At 44.3% G+C, this 20,971-nt stretch overlaps 1 protein-coding gene across 2 annotated transcripts in view; it reads left to right on the top strand.

Moving 5' to 3' along the window:
- Nucleotides 1-17,484, top strand: part of SETD3 (SET domain containing 3, actin N3(tau)-histidine methyltransferase) — a 71,746-nt gene extending 54,262 nt beyond the window's left edge. The window contains exons 7-13 of one of the 2 annotated variants that reach the window (XM_082617019.1): nt 3,951-4,009; nt 4,888-5,002; nt 9,687-9,761; nt 10,802-10,968; nt 11,852-11,931; nt 15,226-15,386; nt 16,113-17,484. In XM_082617019.1, coding sequence (XP_082473145.1) covers nt 3,951-4,009; nt 4,888-5,002; nt 9,687-9,761; nt 10,802-10,968; nt 11,852-11,931; nt 15,226-15,386; nt 16,113-16,559 — 1,104 coding nt within the window. In that variant the 3' untranslated portion in view covers nt 16,560-17,484. Of the gene's footprint in view, nt 1-3,950; nt 4,010-4,887; nt 5,003-9,686; nt 9,762-10,801; nt 10,969-11,845; nt 11,932-15,225; nt 15,387-16,112 lie in introns of both variants that reach the window. The other variant, XM_082617018.1, reaches the window with a different exon arrangement.
- The last annotated feature ends 3,487 nt before the right edge of the window (nt 17,485-20,971 follow it).

Raw genomic sequence — 20,971 nt, 5'->3', positions numbered from 1 at the left:
CCCGAGATATTGACAGGTTTTATTAAGTGTTTGTTAGGGAGATTTCATTTTTATCAAGGGACTATAAAGAGAAGCTGCATGCTAAATCAATTTTTAAAAGCCAGAATATTGTTCATTTTTTCAAACTCTTGTAAATCCATAGGTTTTATTTAAATTTTTTCTTGGTTTATTTTTGTTTTATGTGAGTGATAGTTCAAGACAGAACTTTAATAAGGATCAAATATGCTGACTGTGGTGGTTTTTAATTTCCTTAAGCATAGCTACCAGACCCATGCAATATGGTAAATTCTTCAAAATGTCATACTTACATATTTAGCAATATTACTTCTTTTTATTGAAGCCAAACAAACGATTTTAGATATTAATCTTCCCCAAACAGAGTGATTATTTTGTACTAGGTACAATATTACTGTGTCTCATCTGGAACACCTCCTGTGATAGAAGAGGGAATGGGAGAGAGCTTCCCTGGGTTGCCAGGCTTGACTTAAGGAAACAAGAATCCTCTTTTAAAAGTAAGCTCTGTAGGGCTTCAAGTCTGATTATGAGCTACAGGAACTGTTCATATCTCCAACTTCAAATATTTAAAATGCACAAGAAAGTGAAAATATCGATCACTTAAAACATCTGGGCTTGTTTCTAAACCTGTATTTATGGGGTGGGTGGGGAGTGGGGAGGAAGTTAATGCTTGGTGGACCCTATGGCCTGCTCCTTTTGGGCCCTGGTACCTGAGAGACCCCATCACTGTCGTCTTTCTCTGCTGCCAGACAGACCCTCACTCATCCCATGTGTAGCTAGATCTTGGAAACAGCTATCTCAACTAAAACTAATTAGCCACAATGAGTAAGTTTTCTGCTTTCATTTACAGTTTTATTTTTAAAGTACAGGTTAGGAATGTCTTCTATTGGAGATAAACAAAACCCTTACAAGATTTTGCTCTATAAAGTGAGGAGTGTTCAGTTATCCTCCCCATAAAGCGTGAACTTAATGACTTTCATCTAAGAACATTTTTAGGAGCTTTCAAGTAACTTCAGGTTAATATTATAATTTTTGGAAAATGTATTTTTAAACCTTAAGGCTTGATGTGTTAAAAAAAAAAATTCTGTCCAGAGCTTAAATAGTGTTTGGAATAGACATATTTCTTATTCTTGTTTATTTTTTCAGGGTATGTGAAAATACTTATTTTTAAAGTTAAATGCTTTTCATGTGAAAATCACTTCAATATTTGAATGTTTCAAGGGCCTTGTAAAACTATTACATAATAATTTAAAGAGGTAGGTTGGTTTCTTGTTTTGTTTTGTTTTTTTTTAGAAACCAAATTTCTCTTGAGTAAAGCTGAGCCAGTAGCCATTCTGGATAAAAAACCCAGTTTTGGCTTAGGATAAGTTGCTCTGGGGGCCTTGCCCTGGGAAATAATTCAAGAACTCTGCAGCTGTAACCGATTCCACCATGAGGCCAGTAGGTGGCGCTGGTGTCACAGCAGTGAGGGCCCTGCTGAAATGGAAGATACTTGCCTTTCTCTATAGCGTCAAATTCCACTTCAGTATAACTGTTAAGTGCATGTGTCTGTGGTAGAATAACTTTTTTTTTAAAACCAGAATTACGTACAGTGGGCACACCTTATTTTTCAAGCAGATAAGAACAACTATTTCTAACAGATTCTGCAAATATTACATAACTCTATAGCCAAAATAATCTTCAAAATTAACCTGAAGAAAGCATTTGTGTATTTTTTTCCCCTTGCATTTTCTTTATGACTTCATCAGGCCTGTGAACATAAACTTGTATTTTTGGTAAGAAATGTATATAAATAATAGGAAGGGAGACATTCTGGAGAGTTAATTTTCCATCTTTTTGGTCCTTGGGGAGGCTGCCCTTGTTTGAAGAGTTTTCTTCGCAGAGTCCAAAGCTATTTAAAGATCTTTGAGTGTTTGGAACATTCTTCCACAAGTCGTTTTGACATTCTAATTTTGAAAATTGTCATCTCTTCTCCTATTCAGTAAGTCAAACTTTTTGAGGGGGAGGGGTCGAATTTTTAATACTCAGGGGGGTTAGCATTGGAATTTACCAGCTTTCAAAATACCACAGGGCATTCCACAGTTTAAATGAATTTAAAACATTTTAAAATAACAAAAGCAACAATGCTTTCCCACCTCCTAGAGTTTGAGAAGAGATGGGATGTGCAACATTCCCAGTAGGTCAGACTATGTGAAGCTTCATTTTATTATAAGTGAAAGGAAATTTTAGCAATGGAATTTCTTTTCTTTAAAGTTCTGAAAAATTTCTATGGTACTTATCATCAAATTAGTTTTGGGTGGAGGGGCACTTCTTATCTGCGGAATTTGTACTTTTATGAGGAAAAACCTGAGCACCCTTATGGTCAAGTTCCATAATTAAATGGAAAGCTTCTTTAGGACTCTTAGAACACAGGCTTGCATTTCATTCATTACAAAGAAGAGGCAATAAGAAGCTTCTCCTTGAATCTTTGCTTTGCTTGACCATGGTATTGGGTTTTTTTTTTTAAACCAGAGATAGTTTTTTCTAATCTTCCCAGCTAGAATAATGCAGCTAGAGAATGCCCCTGAGCGATAGGTTATTTTATATTTTGACCTAAATTATATCTTCTTTAATTTCATTTTTATTGTCAGAACATTTACATATTATGTGACTGTATTTCCATATGTTGACTTTTCTTCCAAAGGGTTAAAACCGGGTCTAGGATCAGAGGGGAGAAGCAGGCACCCGGGAGCTAGCACCCAATTGGCAGCCTTTTGTAATATATAATTTGCCTAAAATTGCGCGCCGAGCACAAGCTTTTGTTTTCTAATTGATTTACGGTTCGAGCCACTTTTACCTCATCCCCTACTGTCCTGCATACGGTGCCAGCTAGTACAGTGCAGTGAGCGATGATAAATTACCATGCACTTGTGATGGTAAGGCGTCAAAAGTAAAAACTGCACACTACACGGGGCTCCGTGCATTTACCGTGCTGCAGAGACAGTGCAGCCGAATCGCACTGGTGTCTCAGAAATAACCATTTGTTCATTTGATCACTTACTGCGATCTGTCTATCAGTCTGTAATGGAAACCGAAGATTAAAATTATACTGTTACAGCTTTGAATTTCTTAGTTGAGACACAGTTTTTTAAGTGCTCGAAAGACCCAAGGTGGGGGGAGTATTGTGGAGAGAGAGGATGTGAGATGTGTACAATTTTCTCTAAAGTGTGAAGTTTTGGTTATTTTTATCAAATGTTCTTTTGTCCAGAGACAAAAAAGAAAAGGAGAGAAATTTACATATGCCGACCTCGATTTTATCTTTGTTACATTTGTTTGTAAAATTTAATTCATAATTTCACAGAACTGTGTTTTTCTTGATTTTCTGTATTTGAGCTGCATCTGCCGTGTTGTATGATTCATTTGCACATAAAAAGTTGATTTCCTTCCAAATGATTTTAAGTCAGAGATAAATGAAAGAAGTTTCAATTTTTTAGAGTGCCTTTAATTGTTCCTTTTATTGATATAAGAAGAGACTTGGACGATTCATGAGGGCTGTACAGCACATAATGTCAAGAGATGCAGAGGGAGTCCGGGACAGACACCTGACATGGAGACTCCGGGTTTCCGTGTAGACGAGAGACTCATGGTGTGGGTGTGCCTACCTTTTGTAAACTCAGTCCACCTTAAATTTTATTTCTGTGCCGTGTCTGTGGGTCCTGGTATCGAAATATGAAGCAGCAGATTTATGGCGGCTGCTGGGCACAACAAATTAAGTTGACAGTGATGTATGAGAGCATAATAGCACGATGATCCCTCAGTAGCGCGGCTGGATGCCTCCTGCTTCATTTGGCTCTTGTTAGGATCTGTTAGGCAGCTAAATAATGAAATTTTGCTGACTGATTTCTGTTTTCCCTTTTTCTCTTTCACCTCTGCTTTCTAAAACTTCTAATTCCCAGACCCATCCTCATGCCCACAAACTGCCCTTGAAGGATTCTTTCACTTATGAGGACTACAGGTTGGTGTGAGGGGTGTGTGTGTGTGTGTGTGTGTGTGTGTGTTGGGGTGTGTGTGGGGTGTGGTGTACGTATGTGCGAGGCATGTGTTGGAGGGTGGTTTCTGAGTGAAATTGGGATCTCAGAAGTGCGAAGGGCTTGGGTAAGAAGTGACTTGCATGACCATTTAAAGCCTTAAAAAAGAGATTGTCTTTCCGGAAGTTACACTGGACCCCGGGGCAGGGAGCAGCGTTTTAATAGCCCTGTGGAAACTGCCATTAACCTGTACTGCTGGGGCTTAGTTGATGTAGCCAAGTGATGCTCAAGATTAACATTAGCGTGGGGTGAGGATTTTTTTTCTTTGAAACAGACTGTTTTAGCGCTTTAAAGTAGGGACTTTTTTTTAACAAAAAGATTTAATGCAGTGCACAACATAGTAAAAAAAAAAAAATAGCAGTCCACATTTTGTGGAGTTCTTAGAGGATTTCCGATCAGAAAGGAGTTACAGTGTTTGCTTTTCACTGAGGCTCGAAATAGGTACAGAGTCAGCGTTTGGGTAAAAGAGGGGTGGGGTCTCTCCGCAGCAACGCGGACCGGGACCCGCTGAGGCCTGGCTGGCTCTGTTCTAGGCCCTCCTTCCAGGCCGCTTTCTCCCGGGAACCTCCTCCCTTAATCTCTCACTCCTAGATTTCCCCTGGCTCCCTTTTCCTTTCATATCCCCCCTCCTCTTCTCTTTACCCTAGACTTAATTTTAAATGATGATGAACATCACCTTTGCGACTTAGGAAAGGGTTTTGAAAATTCGTGAGAGGTCAGGCACACCTCGGTTTTGGTTGCGTTGTGACTGCCGTGGGCTTTCAGATGGGCCGGCCGTAATTCGCCTCTTTTCTGATTGTTACAGGTGGGCGGTCTCTTCCGTTATGACTCGACAAAACCAGATTCCCACGGAGGATGGTTCCCGGGTGACCCTGGCGCTGATTCCTCTGTGGGACATGTGCAATCACACCAACGGCCTGGTAAGGACCTCCTCGGGTCGTGTTCATTAATCGGCGAAGTTCTGCCTACAAGTCACTGTCCCCTACTGCCCCCTCCAAGAGGAGCAAACAACGCCAAACCTCGCCCCCCATGAATAGAGGCTGGCGTTTTTTTCTCGCTGTGTTTACTTAATCCTGAAAACGTGAGTCTTATATCACTTTCAGAAGCCACAGTGAACTGCATTTCTTTGCTAAGCCACGATTCCAGCCTAGACATACATTTTCTTATCTTATTGGACGACAGACTTAAATGAAAGTTTCTTTTTTCTTATTCTTTTTAAAATACCAATTTATTGAAAAAAAAGTCCTTTCTCCTTCTGGGTTTTCCTTTTGTGTTGCTTGTTTTCTCTCTTTGCTGACTGTATTATCAGTTACTTAAGTTTCTCTGATTCTTTCCTGCCCGCTCTCCCTTCACCTGCTATGCGGACACATCTTTGGCCCCGTTTATTAACCTGCTTTTGTTCAGGAGCCAGTCCTGGTGTCCCTGGCCGTGGGGCGGGAGGAGGTGCACTTCGGCGTTTGGCTCTTGGCCTTGGATGCAGGAGGCAGTTGGCATCATCAGACGTTGGGAAAACAGGGAGATGCTGTGAGGATTGTTAATCCTGACGCATAGAGGAGGCTGCCTCTGTCTCTCAGCATTCTTCAGGTTCTGAGCCTCAGAGCAGGTTTCTGTGCTCTCTGTGCTGAGAAAGATTTCCTGATATTACTAGTTGGAAATATGATCAACTTCAGAACGTTTTGAATTTTTAAATATTATAATCGTATACTGGTTTAGTTAGTTTTTGTTCATCTTTTCTCAGTGTCAGCTTTCTTGGTTATTATTAGCAGTATTATAAATAGACTGGTGCTATAGATGAGTATTTCACATCTAATTCCACAAAATGGCCAGAACACATGCCACGTGTGCCAGACACTTAAGAGAGGAACCCTAGTGCTAACCGGGGAAGGTCTAGCCACAAGCACACTCTTAAATTGGAGAGAAAGAATAACTATACTTTTATAATTATATTTTTGCCTTAATTTAGATATGCTTAATTTAACTAGCCATTTTGAGGAGTATTAGCATATTTTATCATTTATTTTCATTAATGAATACACTTTTATATTTTGTTCTTTTTGTTTTCTTTCAGAGCTATTTTAAATGATTATAACATTGAAGTTTAAAAATTTTTCAAATAGCTTTTAATATTTGACAATGACATTTTTCTTTTTCTTCTTTTGGATTAGGTCATTGGTTCCCAAACTTGATTGATCATTGGGGTTTATTTTTTTCTTTCTAAAATTTAACAAGTACATACTTTACTGTAAACAAAGAAAACCAATTAAAGAAAACAGAAGCCTCTGCAGTGAAACTCAGAGGTCCCCTACCAGTCCCGGGCCCCGGCAGCCCCGTGGCTGGTCCACTCGATGCTTCCTGGGTAGCTGGTTACTGGCTTTCTGCACATCTCTCCCATTCTTTTGCTGTGCATTTGCACCTTCACATACTCACATACACACTGGTTTTGTGTGGCTTTCATGTAAACTACTCACTCTTTTCCCCCCTAAAAGTAAAAAAAAAAAAAAAAAAAAAGTTTTTATCTCAAAATAAAAATAACGAATTGAAGACAACTACTAACGCTGTCTCTTTTCTAATACTGTTCATCAAGTCCCAGCCACTACAGTCCTGGCAGAAACATTGCTAACCTTGAGAAGGTTTATACAAGATGTTAGTGCTTTTTCTTACAGCGGTTATCTTCTCCGCACACTTAACTCTACTACACCTTTGTTGGACGGTTTCCCATCGTAAAAATAACACCTGATGGGAAATTTTGTCTGGTAGGATTTCAGAATCTCTTTTATGAAGTTGTATGTCATACATATTAACAGTTAATCTCTTTTAAAATAAGGTACTTGAAAGGAAGGCTCAGCGTTTCAGACAGTAGATTTCTTTTGTGTGTGTGTCTGTCCTGACAGTCGTCTGTCTGATCTGACTACCACTGAGGGAGCTGATAGAAATTTGTAACCCAGCAACGCTGCGTGCTTCTAACAGCGTCCCCAAACCTGGTTACGGGGGTAGAAATGGAGGAATCAAGCCTGTGACAGTGATTCCAAACCAGCAGCAGCGAGGAAAAGCACGAGAAAGTAAGAGGCTGGATGAATACCTAGGCCGGGCTGGAGACTCCAGCGAACGTGATCTATTTCCTAGCCACTCTGAGAAACAAACGTAGACAAGTTTATAAGGCGGCGTGTTGGACTGTGAGGCATAACGTGTCTAAATTCTGCATGGGTTGTTCAGAACTAACGGGGACAGGTCTGCTTTCCCTTTTGTGAGGTTGTTCAGTTTATACAGAGAAGGATACTTCTAAGTGGGCTTCGGCCGCTGTATTAGTTCCAACAGGTAAAGCGTGTTGGAACGATCAGCCCTTGTATTTGGATACTTGACTCTACCAACCAGGATGAAAGGGCTTTGGAAGATTCAAGCAGAATTGCAGGGGGCTCTTTTTCGAGGTCTTTCTGTTTGAGTATTGAAGATCTGAAACATTTAGATGTGCATGAGGCTTCCAGTCTCAAGGTGAAAGCCCAGGTGTTTACAGTAGCAGACAGGGCCCCCTGCTCAGCCTGTCCCCGCTACACCCCAGTCTGTCTGGGCCCTACACGCCCGCCGAGGGCCTCTGCGCTGACTGTTCCTGCAGCTTCCCCAGGCCGGGCCATCCTGAGCACCGCGCATAGGATGGCCACGCCTCCCCGCCCACGGGCCTCCCTTCCTGTCCTCCACGGTCTGTCTCCTGTGCTTCCGCGTGCTCCCCTTGTGGACTGCTGGCCCTCCCCCTTCCCTCCTGCTTCCCCTGACTTCCTTCTGCCTGTGCGTGCTCCTGTCAGGCCCCCGGGTACTGCCTGCACCATGGAATGCCAGCCTTCTAGGGCGGAGAGGTCATGGGCAGTCCCCACTCTGTACCTTATCATCAAGGTCATGTTTGGGGGTCAGAAAAGTGATTTTGATGTTGGGCAGGAACTTCATGGAGCTGATTTTTTTATCAAGTGTTTAAGCTGCTCTGTGAGTGAAAATGAGCCAGAACACCTGCCTTCAGTTAGTCCTCGTTGCTTTCATATTTCTCATTGGTCTTGGTTCTGGGGATACTGGGTTTAAAGCGGAGTGTTATCTGCCCTTCCATCCCCCAAATGCCATTCCCTGGACTCAAAAGTAATCTTTTGAGCTGTTGATACCTTGAATAGCAAAGTAGCACTTGTAGCCGTCTTGAGTTTTGATTCTCCAGGATAAAATGAGGAGATTGAAGTAATTAATGAGCATTTACAGACAATCTAAGAGATTGGGGGGCTGCTCTGAGGAACAGACTTCTGAGAAGGAGCTTTTAAAATAAATTGGAGAGCTTATTCTTTTCCCTGCGTCAAGCAGATATTCTCAAGGGCAAGGGCAGAGTCAGGTGTTGGGCCTGGTGAGCTAAGCTCCAGGAGCCGAGGTGGAAAGGGCTAGGCTGCAGGTCTGGCTGGTGGGGGGTATGCAGATATAAATACCCTAATATTGGGTGGGAGAGGCTTGGGAGGGTGGGATGAAGGGGGGCATCTCCAGAGAAGCCAGGGCTCAGGCAAAGCAGGAGCTGAAGGTGGTTGCAGGCACGAGGGAGCGGGGACAGCGCCCGGAGTGGCAGGCGAGTGGCGTGTCCAGAGACCGCAGGGAGGTGTGGGCCTCCTTGTACATTGGCCTGCTCAAAAATTTGGATGTTTTCCGCAAGGCAAAGTGGAGCACCACTGAAAAGTTTTAAACAGGAGGTCAAACACGTATGCCACACGGGATGCGGGAGGGACAGTCCTGGAACCAGTTGGAAGGGTCTTGCACGTGATGAGCTGGGTGAGAAGAGCCAGGGGACGGCAGGACAAACAAAATGCAAAGGGTGACTCGGAAGGTAAAATGCTGACCAGTTGAGGCCCAGAGAATTTTGCAGTGCCGGGACCACGACATCGCCTGTCCCCCTCCCACACCCCTTGACAGGAGAGATTAGGAAGAGATGCGGATTTGCAGTGTGGTTAGTGGATTTGGGGGTTTAGAAACTCTCACAGTATAACTTTCAGCATAAGGAGAGTGAATAGGGTACAACTAAGTTGTTTCATTTTTCCTTGGCTTACCTGAGAGTTTTAATTTCTCTAGTTCCAGAGTAAAATACGTACATAATTCGGAAACAGAGCTTTTCTTTCTCCATGATTCTTTATCCAGTGGGGAACCCGCCTTGTGTTCTTAATGGCCAAATACTAAAGATGCTGTTTGCAAGTCAGTTCGAGTTCTCTAGAGATCCCGCTTCCCTCCTTGCGGGAGTGCGGGTCCTGTGGGTAGGTGGGTGGGTGGAGATGGGGTGGGGGCGGGGATGAGCTCAAAGCCTGTAACTTTGTAATGAATGATTATGTTTGGTTGAGGCCAGCAAGGGATAACCTATACAATACATTTTCTGAAGAGTATGTCCTTCACTGCAGGTACCGGGTCTTCCATAAGGATTTCTGGTGTGAGTAGAATTAATGAAAATAACCAAGCAGTTCTTTGCTCAGTTTGATGAAGCAAGCAGAATGCACCCCTTTAAGTAGCTTTGCGTGTCCTTTATCCTCTAATTGCCGAAAAGAGGCCCTCCTGAGCGAGAGCACTTAGACGCTGTCCTGTCATCCTTCCTCCCGTGTACAGATCACCACCGGCTACAACCTGGAGGACGACCGCTGTGAGTGTGTAGCCCTGCAGGACTTCCGGGCTGGAGAGCAGGTGGGTTCCGCGCGGAGTCCCTCACCTCAAACTGTGTTGATCATTTTTAGAAAGTATTTAACTTGGGCAGAAAATTTTGAGATTTGTATTTAAGGCTTGTTTTCTGGAATACATATTGAGACCCAAAGCCGAAATAAACATGCTGTGCTTTGAATGGGACCTTTGGGTCCACCAGGGAGAAAGATGTGAACGCAGTTATTTGCACAGCCCACCTACTGTGTGTAACACCGTCAACTGAAAATAAATTCTGTGTTACGACAGTAGAACAGATTTTTCGATTGTATAAACTGCATTGTTTTCATATCTTTTTCTGTTGATTAGAACCTTCTTTAAAAGGAGGCAGTTTATTTAAGCGGCAAAACCATAAGGGAATCAGGAACCACAAGAGCTGTCTTCTTGTACTTTAATCTGTGAAGTTTTAAGTAATATTTGGGGTGGGGTTGAGCCTTTCAGTAAGTTTGAACATGTGAACGAATGGACACCTGCACTCTGCCTGGCAGTCCTGCGACCAAGCAGGGAACACAAAAAGACAGAACTGACACAGACCACTGACGTTCGAGCTGGGACAAAGTGAAAAATACTAGCCTAACAAAGTGCCCGGAGATAGTTCATAAACCCTCCTGCTATGTGCAGAATTGCCGCAGCATCTAGAAGTGGATTTCTGACAGACACTGCCTTAAACCCTGGTTCCAGGAGACGCTCTTGTAGTTAAAGGAGAGGGAGAAAAGACCATGGTGAATTTTAAAGTGCAGTAGTAAAGCAGCAGTCTCACTGTTCCTGGGAGTGTGAGGGGGTATGAGAAAGGCTGGGACGACGGGGTCCGGCTCCTCTGGGTGCCAGGTCAGCGTGTGCTCTCCTCAGCCCGCCGGTCCCCGCCTGGCGGCACATGATATTCAGAGCAGGGTCACCTCAGAACTGTTTGTCTCCTTAGTGTGAAGTCGCATTAAATATATGAGAACTGAGCCTTTGCCCTGCTCTGTACTGAGAATGGATGTTAAGTTTCTTTTATATCCCTTTATTTTTTCTTTACTGCATCTCAGATTTACATTTTTTATGGCACTCGGTCAAATGCAGAGTTTGTGATCCACAGTGGTTTTTTCTTTGACAATAATTCACACGACAGAGTGAAAATAAAGCTTGGAGTGAGTAAAAGTGACAGGCTGTACGCCATGAAGGCCGAGGTCCTGGCTCGCGCTGGCATCCCAACGTACGTAGAAAAAATCTGTCAGCTCTTTACTGTCATACTTGAAATATTTCCATTCTCATGGTGTTTAACTGGTGTGTTAATAAAACTTCTCTACTGTAGTTTGTCTTAATCCCTTTATCCCTATTATACTGCAAATTTAAACCGTTGAGATGCATGGTGATTTACCAGCGTTTTCAGATCAACATAATTGTCGTTGGAAGCGTCCACAGCCAGTTCTAGGGGATGGGGCCTGAAATCCTCGTTCAGTTAAATAAGTGCCTCCATGTCATTAATGCCTTTCACCTTGAAAAGGTTAATGACCTGGATCAATTTGTTTCATTTAATTCTTTGCCACCATTAGTTTCTGTAATGAAGTCATGATACTCAGTGATTTCAAGAATTTCTGGTTAAATCAAATCTTAAGATTTTCTTGCATTTGAGGTGCAAAATGATAAGGACAAGAATTATGATTTATTAGTTCTCCAGGGAATGGAGAGAACCATTCTTAATGAAAATGGATTATCTAGACCTTTTTTTATTGAACTTGTCAATATTTGATTAATGATTAAAATGTGAACTCAACATAAATTATTGTTAACCTTTTTTAGGAACCATGGGTATGCTTAATTCTCCTGATGTGTTGTATGCACCCGAGATGAAGGCTATTAGACTAAGAACTGCTGGCAGTGATGGTTACCGCCATCCTCCTCGGCCAGCCCAGGCCTTCTGCATTTCACCAGGGCTGAAAATTCTGTTTTTAGAGTTCTGGTGAGGAGGTGGGGTCCCTCATGCTGACCCAGGCTCCCTGAGGACCACACGGAGTGCAGATTCAGAGATTTCACTGTGGGGCGAGGAGGCCACTGCAGCAGGGGCTGATCTCTCTTCTTCCTCTCGTCAGCTCCAGTGTCTTTGCATTGCATTTTACGGAGCCACCCATCTCTGCCCAACTTCTGGCTTTTCTCCGAGTCTTCTGCATGACCGAAGGTAAACCATTTCAGAAAAAAAAAATGTTGAGTTTTTTTCTTTTTTTTTAATTCATGAAGTGTGAGGCAGAGGGACTCAGATTAAAGATAAAATTGCTAAAAATTGTGGGCTTCCCCGGTGGCGCAGTGGTTGAGAGTCCGCCTGCCGATGCAGGGGACATGGGTTCGTGCCCCGGTCCGGGAAGATCCCACATGCCGCAGAGTGGCTGGGCCCGTGAGCCATGGCCGCTGAGCCTGTGCATCCACAACGGGAGAGGCCACAATAGTGAGAGGCCTGCGTACTGCACACACACACAAAAAAAAAAAAAAAAAAAAAAAATTAAAGCACTTTGGGGGGAAGAGGTAATATTGGAGAAAGAAGAAATTGATCTGTTTTATCCTGGAAGTATTTTATTAAATCCTCAGTGTGTTGTCAGTATACGCTTGTAATAAACAAATAATTCTCTACTGCATTGGAAGAAAACTTAATACATCTTGGATTGTCTACCTATATCAAAATTCGACATTTGTAGATGGGAGTTTTTGATGTGCCTATTACCCAGGACGACAGAGCCTAAATGTACTCACGGTGAATGGTCATTCGACACTGAGGTCGGGTGGTCGGCCATGACCCACGTGGGCCAGAGGACTTCATTTGTTAACCAGCTCTGTAGTGTGAATCCGAAATCGCCAGCCGGCCTTTCAGTGCCAGGCATCCAGTTGGAGTAAATAACACTGCAAACAGAACCTGTTTAAACTGCAAAATATTCCTGTCTGCAGCCTCTTATTTCAGGCACAAAAAGAGTTAAATATATGCATTGAGCATTACTTTTATGTTTCCTTAAGACAAGCCATTTGGGATCTCTGGCACTGAAATGTGATCTGTTGCGGTTATGTTTTCACTTTTCATCTGAAAATATACTCCTCCAAATCCCCTGGTTGTGAGGTTCCATTTTTAATTGTGTGTGAGTTTGCTGTTGTTGTAAACTACCCTGGATCCTGTGCACAGCGGATTGGGTGGGAATGAGGGACAGTGAGTGCGTGCCACCTGATTGAAGAGACAGACAAGTGTTCTTCTGAAGGAAGCTGGCCGAGCGCTAGAGCAAGGGCAGCCGGGGCCGGAGCGGAAATGACGGCCGTGGAGGGAGTCTGCTGGGCTCTGCTGTCTGGCTCCCTCCCTCCACGTCTGCAGCCAGAGAAGTGCCGCCCAGATCCTGGCTTGACATTAGAAGTAGAAGAAACTGAGTCCTGAAACACAGACAACCAACTGCAGAGCCCAGAGCGGTGTTAGGTGGTCCTTGTCCCTCGCTCGCAGCCACACGGCTCTAGACTCCCGGTCACTCAGGTGGGAGCTTTTGGTGATTTTGTGCTTTGGCACTGGTTCCTCCGTTCAATTCAGTGAACACGAGTTAAGGGTTAACCGTGGGCTTTTCTTGCGTGTAATATAGGGTTACAAGGTTGAACGTCACAGTTCATATCCTGATGAGAGATGACGACGATGCTAATCCCTATAATTTGGGAGCCCCCTCTCCGTGCCAGGCACGATGCTGAGGTGCAGGCTTTGTTCATCCTCAGCAGCCTTGCTGGAGGGAGGTGGGGCTTCCCACTTGACTGACGTAGAAGCTCCCACGCAAAGAGGAGAGTAACTTGGCCACTCAGCTGGCCGGCGATGACCCTGACTTGGGACCCAGCTCTGCCGCCTCAGAGCCTGTACCCCAGGCCCCCATGGGGCTCCTGCGGGTTTGCAAGACCCATAGCCCACAGAAGAGATTCTAATGCTGCAGGGTCTGCAGGGGCCAGGCTGGGGGCCACCAAACCACGCTCTTGCGGTGGGCAGGGAATCCAGGAAATCCAGGAAGGGTTTGTCAGCGAGAGGGGAGAGGGGAAAGAAACCTGCTCCCGGAGCCTGTGGTTCATTTCCTGAGTGTTCCAGGCAGGTTGATGGCCTTTCGTAGGTTTTATTTCTCCAGGCATGTGAAGCCAGTGCAGTATCACTGTTAAGAGCAGCAGAGAGAAGACTCTGCTTCAGCCCCTCACCTTCCCAATGTTAATTAAAGGGTACAACTCGGGTAGGTTGAGGAAGAAAACAAAAATTGTAACCTTAGTATTGGGGGCGTCTAAAAAGAAACTTCTTCCACTTTAAAAGCATTTAAAAAATCTTCATTGCTTTATGCAAAGACTATAAACTGAAGGACCAAAAATCTAAAAATCCTGAATTTCATCATGACCTTTTGCTAACAAATGCAACTTAAGAAATTTCTTTTCTGAATATTAGATTAACTTCTGTTTTCTTAAAAAAAAAACCAGTAACCTGCTTTTGAATCATCTTAGGTCCGTTGAGACTCTTTAGTTCCTCTTTAGTCATAGACAATTTGTCTTGTCAAGACAATTGATGCATTCTTTGAATCACTCTCACTAATACTAATAAAAGTTTGGTTTGCTGGCAGCAGAAGTTCTTCCATTTGAATTGTAAATAGTGACAGCTGTAGGGCATCGTGCTCTGAAAGAGATACTGTCTCATAATTACATAAGAAGCACGGTTGTATTTCTTGAGCGTGAATAGGATCGGCATGTTTTGGTCTTTTGAAGATAATGTGCCAGGAGATAAAATGCTCAGAGCAGTTGCTGAATTCTTTCCTCTTCTTACATATATTTGAAGGTAGTTGAGATGTGCACTTGTGTTTATTTGTAACTCCTTTTTAAATTCCTGACAAGTGAAGGATATAGACACGTATTTCATAAACTAAGATTTTTCTAGTCCATTTTTGGGTTTCAGTTTGTGGTTTACTTGTTGTAAGACGAGACAAATAGCTTTGTCAGGTCAGCTACTGGAATTAGCATCCATCAGATTTCAGTCTAGAAGGATCACTGGGTTGTTGTGCTGTTGTCTGTTTTCACTGTTTACATTGCTCAGCTACATGTTTTTTTGACCCAGTTGCTGTGACTGGGCTCAGAGTTTGCAAGAAGGTTGTTGTCAAAATAAGGCATGTGTCACTACAGATGGTCTTTAAGAAGTATCTTCTGATACCGTCTAAAGGCTCTCGGGATTCCTCTTAAAAACAATGAAAAAGGTGGAGGGTTGGCCCAGCAAGGCTTGATCTGGATTCCAAATCAGGAAGACCTCCCCTCTTTTCTCCCTGAAACAGCTCTGGCTCTGCTCTGAAGAGTCTAGCCATGGCCTGGCTGATTGATCAGGGAGAACTCTTCACCACAGGAAGATGGCATTGTTGGGAAAGATGTTTTGTGAGGTGGGCTGCTGGTTAAAATGAGAAGTAGTGCTGTTTCCCTTAACAGATGGCTATTTGTGTTCTTGTAGAAGAATTGAAAGAACATTTGCTGGGAGATAATGCCATTGACAGAATCTTCACCTTGGGGAACTCTGAGTATCCTGTTAGCTGGGACAATGAGGTCAAACTGTGGACATTTCTTGAAGATCGAGCCTCACTTCTTTTAAAAACATATAAAACAACCATTGAGGTAATTCTGTTGATTAAGAGAGGATTTGTGCTTTGTCATGTTTTAAAAGATGTTTAATAAGAGATTCTTTCTTAAATGTAAATTACTGTCATGCTTTAGCAAAATCATTGTGTATTTGACATTTTTCATTAAACTTATTAATATTTTTCTACTTTACATGTTCACCCCTACCAAAAGAGTCACACTGAGGCAGTGTTGATTAGAATATAAATTTTTTACATTATTTAACATTTTTCCATAATTTCTAATTCATATGATACAGACAAACACAAGTCTTCATCCATGCTTTCAGAGTTGACTCTTGGGTCACTGACTTCAAGTACCTGTCATTCAGCCATCCTTCAGCCAAGTGCCGAGCCCTGGGCTCCATCAGGGCTCAAGACGGAAGGGTTTTAGAAATAAGTGAACTTCTGTCAGTGTAGTGTCCATGCACCATTTGATTTAGGCTCTTCTTTTTTGTTCTATAATCATTTACTTAGGTATAATTTACATAGAGTAAAATTCACACTTCTGAAGTGTACGCTTGGGTTTAAGCGTGCAGTCATGTAGCCACCTCCACAGTCAAGTTCCAGAACCTTCTGTCACCACCACCACCCCCCCGCCCCCAATTTCTCTCATGCTTTCGTCCCCGGCAGCTCCCCGGCAGCAACTGATCTGCCTTCTGGCACTATCGTTTTAGATGGTTTAGACTTGCTGTAGTTAATTCTGCTCTGTTTCCTTTTCCAGGAAGATAAGTCCTTCTTGAAAAACCATGCCCTCTCCGTTCGTGCCACGATGGCCATCAAGTTGCGCTTAGGTGAGAAAGAGATTTTGGAAAAAGCCGTCAAGAGCGCGGCCGCGAACCGAGAGCACTGCCGCAGGCAGCTGGAGGGGCACGCCCCGCTCCCCAAGTACGAGGAGAGTAACCCGGGGCTGCTGGAGGGCGTGGCGGACTCGCGGCTGCCCCTGGTCCTCAGGGACCCGGACGGGGAGGCCGGCGCACAGGAGGCCTTGACCCTCACTGAGGCTGTCCGCAGGGCAAAGGCTGCAGAGCACGGGCTGGTCAACGGTGAAAACTCTATACCCAACGGGACCAGGTCAGAAAAGGAAAGTTTAAATCAAGAGGAAAGTAAAAGAGCGACCGGAGACGCCAAAGAATCTTCTTCCGACAGTGCCGAGGAAGTTGGAAAGTAGCGCTGAGTCTGTCGGGGGACCCAGTTTAGCAGAAGTGTATGAACGGCCCCGTTTACATCGCTGTGTTTCCTTGTTCACGGTTTTCTTTCTGCAGAGAGGAAAATATGTTTTTGCTGCTTTATATAAAAATGATTTTTTTAAGTTATTTAAAAAATCTAGCTTCCCTTTCAGATTAAGATTGCCATCTTGCTTCTTGGCCAAACAAACAAGTTATCAAGCAGAGCACAGAGGGGAAAAGGTGCCTCGGAAGATTTTGCAGCCCCATTGCGGGCAAATGTATTTTCTTCCTGGGGAAGAATTCAGTTCCTCTGTCAGCTGTGCTTTTGTGGGCCTGTCATCTTGACCACCAGAATCAAAGCCTGCCCTGCCTCCTGCCAGCGGTGCTTGACGGTGGTGCTCTGGGGGTGCAGTGCGAAGGTGGGGCATTTGGCTGCACAGCGGAAAACAGGCTTGAGGTTAGGAAACTTGAGAGGCTGGGCAAAAAAAAAAAATTTTTTTCCTAAAAAAAATAACACCCCAGTACCAAAAGAAAAGGTAAGGTGGCAACCTTATTTTTAATAGTTTTAAATGTTGATGATAATCCTAATTATATAAACACACACAGACACACACATACACACACACACACACAGATATCTAGTGATTTCTAAAGATTTGTTTACTTTTTGTGTTTTGTTTTACTGTATTGAGAACTTGTCCTTTCTCCTTGAATCCAAGTAGGACATGCATCCTCCTCCTAATTTTAAATGTTGGCTCTGATTGTAAAGTGGTGCATTTGCCCTCCAGCCCTGGTGCCAGAGAGCTTGCGAGGGCACCATGTTCAAGGCAAGGCCGCTCCTGGCTTCTCTGGTTGTCACAACAAGCTAGAGATTTTCAAAGCTACACTTTTGAGTAAAAAGCCTTATTAAAAGGAAAACGTAATTAATATTTTTGTCTATTCCTTTTCTTTGGAGTGCGACAGGCCCCTTGAATCGAGCTTTTATGCAAACCATCCTGCTTAGTCACGGGGCAGGTTTCGAACCTGACCCGTGCTGTGTGTTGCTCCCCCCTGGGGACTCAGAGATGGATGAGAGGCGCTTGCTCAGCCCCTCCCTAGCCTGCAGGGGGTGCTCAGGGAGGGCCGGTGACACCAGGAACACAGAAAGAGGAGTTCTTACTTTCAGGGGAAGTAGAGGCTTGGGGTGGTGTCCTGGGGGTGAGGTGGGATCCATCCCCAGAAAGCCACCAGCCTTCAGGTTACGGATTGCCAGTCTTCCTTAACTACAAATGTTCACATCATCTGTGATGTCCTAACTATTAAGTACATCGCTTATTTTGGAGAAGGCTATGTGAATTATTCCCCCGACCGTCTCGGTAAACATCGCTGCACACAGGTAGTCTTCAAGGTGCTCTCGATGTTTCTCCTTGGAGAAGACACAGCTCTGCCGATAACTTGCTTTATTCTCTACCAAGGACACCCCACCTCCCGGGGCTCCGCATGTCACGTGTACCTGCTGCCGTGGACGCTAGAGACAGGTTTCATCTTTATGTTAGGTCGGTGCCTGTAACTTCCTATGTTGTTAATGTGAACACAGTCTGAACTGCCTCAGAAGAGGATGCCAGTGACATCAGCTCTCCTGTCAGCCCTGTACCTGAGATACTTTACCAAAGATATGAAGTAGTCTGGGAAACCTACGTACTAATTTCCAAAAGGCAGAAGCACGGTGGTACTCAAGGAGTTTTCTCTCTGGAACAGGACCCCTAGAAGAGATGAAGAATGCTCATGACTGATTTGTCTGTAGATGACTTTCTCATTGGATGACAGCTTTCAAGTCTAATGTTAAATATATGTCCTTTGGGAAAAAAAATACACACACACACACACACACACACACACGCACACACACACAAACACACAGTTCAGAAAAAGTAGCTTCATGAGATAGAATAGTTTTCAAAATACTCCCTGGAAAGATTCAAGTTCAGGTGGAGCTGGACGGGGGTCAGGACAAGCCCTGGTCCTCACGGCACCACTGGAGGGTGTGGGGACCCCACGCTCGGGCCTCAGTTCCCTCATTTACTTGGGAGGTGAGGGAATGGTACTAAATTATCAGTGGTCCCTGCTTAAAAATTCGGACACTGTTCTGTTCATGAATTCCCCATCCACAGGGTCTCTTTGTTAAGGTTATTGGACCAAAAAACGATTATATAGGTTACGCTCCAATCAAGGAGACTGTGACAAAAAGGGTGCTCATAGAACGCTTTCGATGTTGGAAGACAGAGCGTGTTGAGCAACACGATTTCCTAGGTCGGATAGAAACCTTTGCAGGACTCCAGCGGGTCAGCGAGACCACAGTGCATGTCATCAGCCCTCTGCGCCCGTGAGGGATGCAGCGCTGCTGCACAGACACTTGGATTCACAACTGAAGCATTTGAAAACTGAGGAAAAGTGATTAAATTGGCATTGAAGAACCGTCACTGCCATCTGTCATGAAAATAGACCTTTCTCTCAAATCATTTTAAAGTTTACTTTCTTCTTAATGCCTTTGGATAAGAGGCTGCTCAGGCTAGTCATTGGGAAAATGCCAGCTTCTGCTTCTGTTTCGTTAGCTCTGCGTGTTATTTGTGTAAACAGTTAGCAATTAGATATCACGAGCCTAGAAAAATCACCCCGTTTTTCCACTCAGTCTGGCAATTGATGGGTGATTTCCCCCAATAGTTTCTAGAATAGGCTCACTAGAAGATGTATTTAATTTTTTGGAGAGGTGAGGTAAGACATTAAAGCTATAATATACCCAGGTTCCCAATATGCAGGGTTATGCTAAATTAAACTTTCACTTAAAAATGAGGGAATTCGTTTTCTGTAAATCATCACTATGTTTTTGATGGTTAAAGCGTACATGTTGGAGTGAAAGAATTAAAAAACAAAACAAAACCCAAAGAAAGTGCCTACAACTTGAGTTCAGAACTAAAATAGCACTGGCTGTAAAGAAAATAGGGAATCATGGTTAGTGGTGGTTGGTCTTAGGGGTGAGTTTCAAGAAGCCCAGATCTTGGAGTGTTGGCTGTAACCATGGCTACGGTGAGAAGCTTTTTATGTGATATACCGTGCCATGTTCACATTATTACCGACCTGGCAAAATGAACATGTTTATTAATAGGATGTAGCGATAACCTGACCCAAGAATCTGGCTCACTTTTATTTAAATGTCAATTTCAGGTAAGTATACAGTAGAATCCAATAACCTCATTAGGGGTCACCCTACTATTTTAATTCGCAGCACCTTATATAGTGTATTCCTAAAATTCTGTGTGTAAATTGAATTTGAGTAACAAATTGTATTTAGATGCACTGGCGAATTTGTTATTTAAATGAAGCTGCAGTGCTGGCCCTGGGTATTTGAAGAACTGTCACGGGAAGGAGGGAGGGGACTCACTCTGTCTCTGCAGAAGGCACAGCCAGGGCCAGTGGGCCGGGAGGCAGATCCCCGCAGAGGGAGGGGCGCTTCCTAACAATGCAGGCTGCTCTGGACGTGGACACGGACGTGAACAGACCGCCAACAGACCGCCGGCCGTGGGAAGAGGGTATTCTAAGTGTCTGGGGCACTTTGATTTTATTTATCTTTATGCAGAGGATGGGGAGGCTCTCCATGGTGGCTGAGAGTGCAAGTCCCAGGCCACATGGCTCTGGGGTCCTGACCCAGCCCCGCTTCTCTCCTGGGACCTGGGGACAGTCCTTGGATGTGTTTGTACCCACCTTTAGTGCGTCTTGTGCCTCCTACCTCTAGAGGGTCTGGGAGGACCAGATGAGGTAACGGGTGTAAAAGCTTCTGGCACAGTGTCTGCCGCGTGCTAAGCGTTCAGTAAATGTGAGTCATTACTCTTTTCCAAGTCTGAGCCACTCCTGGGAGGCAGGAAACGTTAGTGGGACTGGGTGGGGGGACTGGGGGGCAGCAAAATCATCCCTGCTCTGCAGGCAGGCTGCTGGCATCTGTCCACTGAGACAGACCTGGACTGAGCAACAGTTGTGTTCCTGGTGTAATGCCAGGTTCTGTGTAATTCAGATTCCTAAGAAGCCCTTGCTGCCCCCGCAGGTGGTGAGGCAACCATTTGAACAAATAACCATAACCCTGGGCAGAGCATGCCACGCTTCTGGAGACGGGGTGGTCTGTGCACTGTGGAACTCGGGAAAAGAAGCGCTGGAGGAAGTGGCACCTGGGCTGTCAGGGGTTCGTGTGTGAGCAATGGAGTGGGGACAGGGCAGTGCCAGGCTGGAGGTGGGGGCTAGGAAGTTGAGGTCCCCCTGAGGAATCCTGCAGGAGGCTCCTGAACTGGCTGGTGCCCAGGGACCCCAAGGAGAGCTCCTGCAGAGTTTCAGCTACCTTGTAATGAATGAACTTCTTTAGCTGGAAAAATGTAGCAATGGCCAGCTG

This window comes from Mesoplodon mirus (assembly GCF_964341445.2).
Source record: "Mesoplodon mirus genome assembly, chromosome: 4".
Taxonomy (NCBI): Eukaryota; Metazoa; Chordata; class Mammalia; order Artiodactyla; family Ziphiidae; genus Mesoplodon; species Mesoplodon mirus.
The sequence above is the reverse complement of the archived record's forward strand: the minus strand, read 5'-3'. Positions and strand labels throughout refer to the sequence as shown.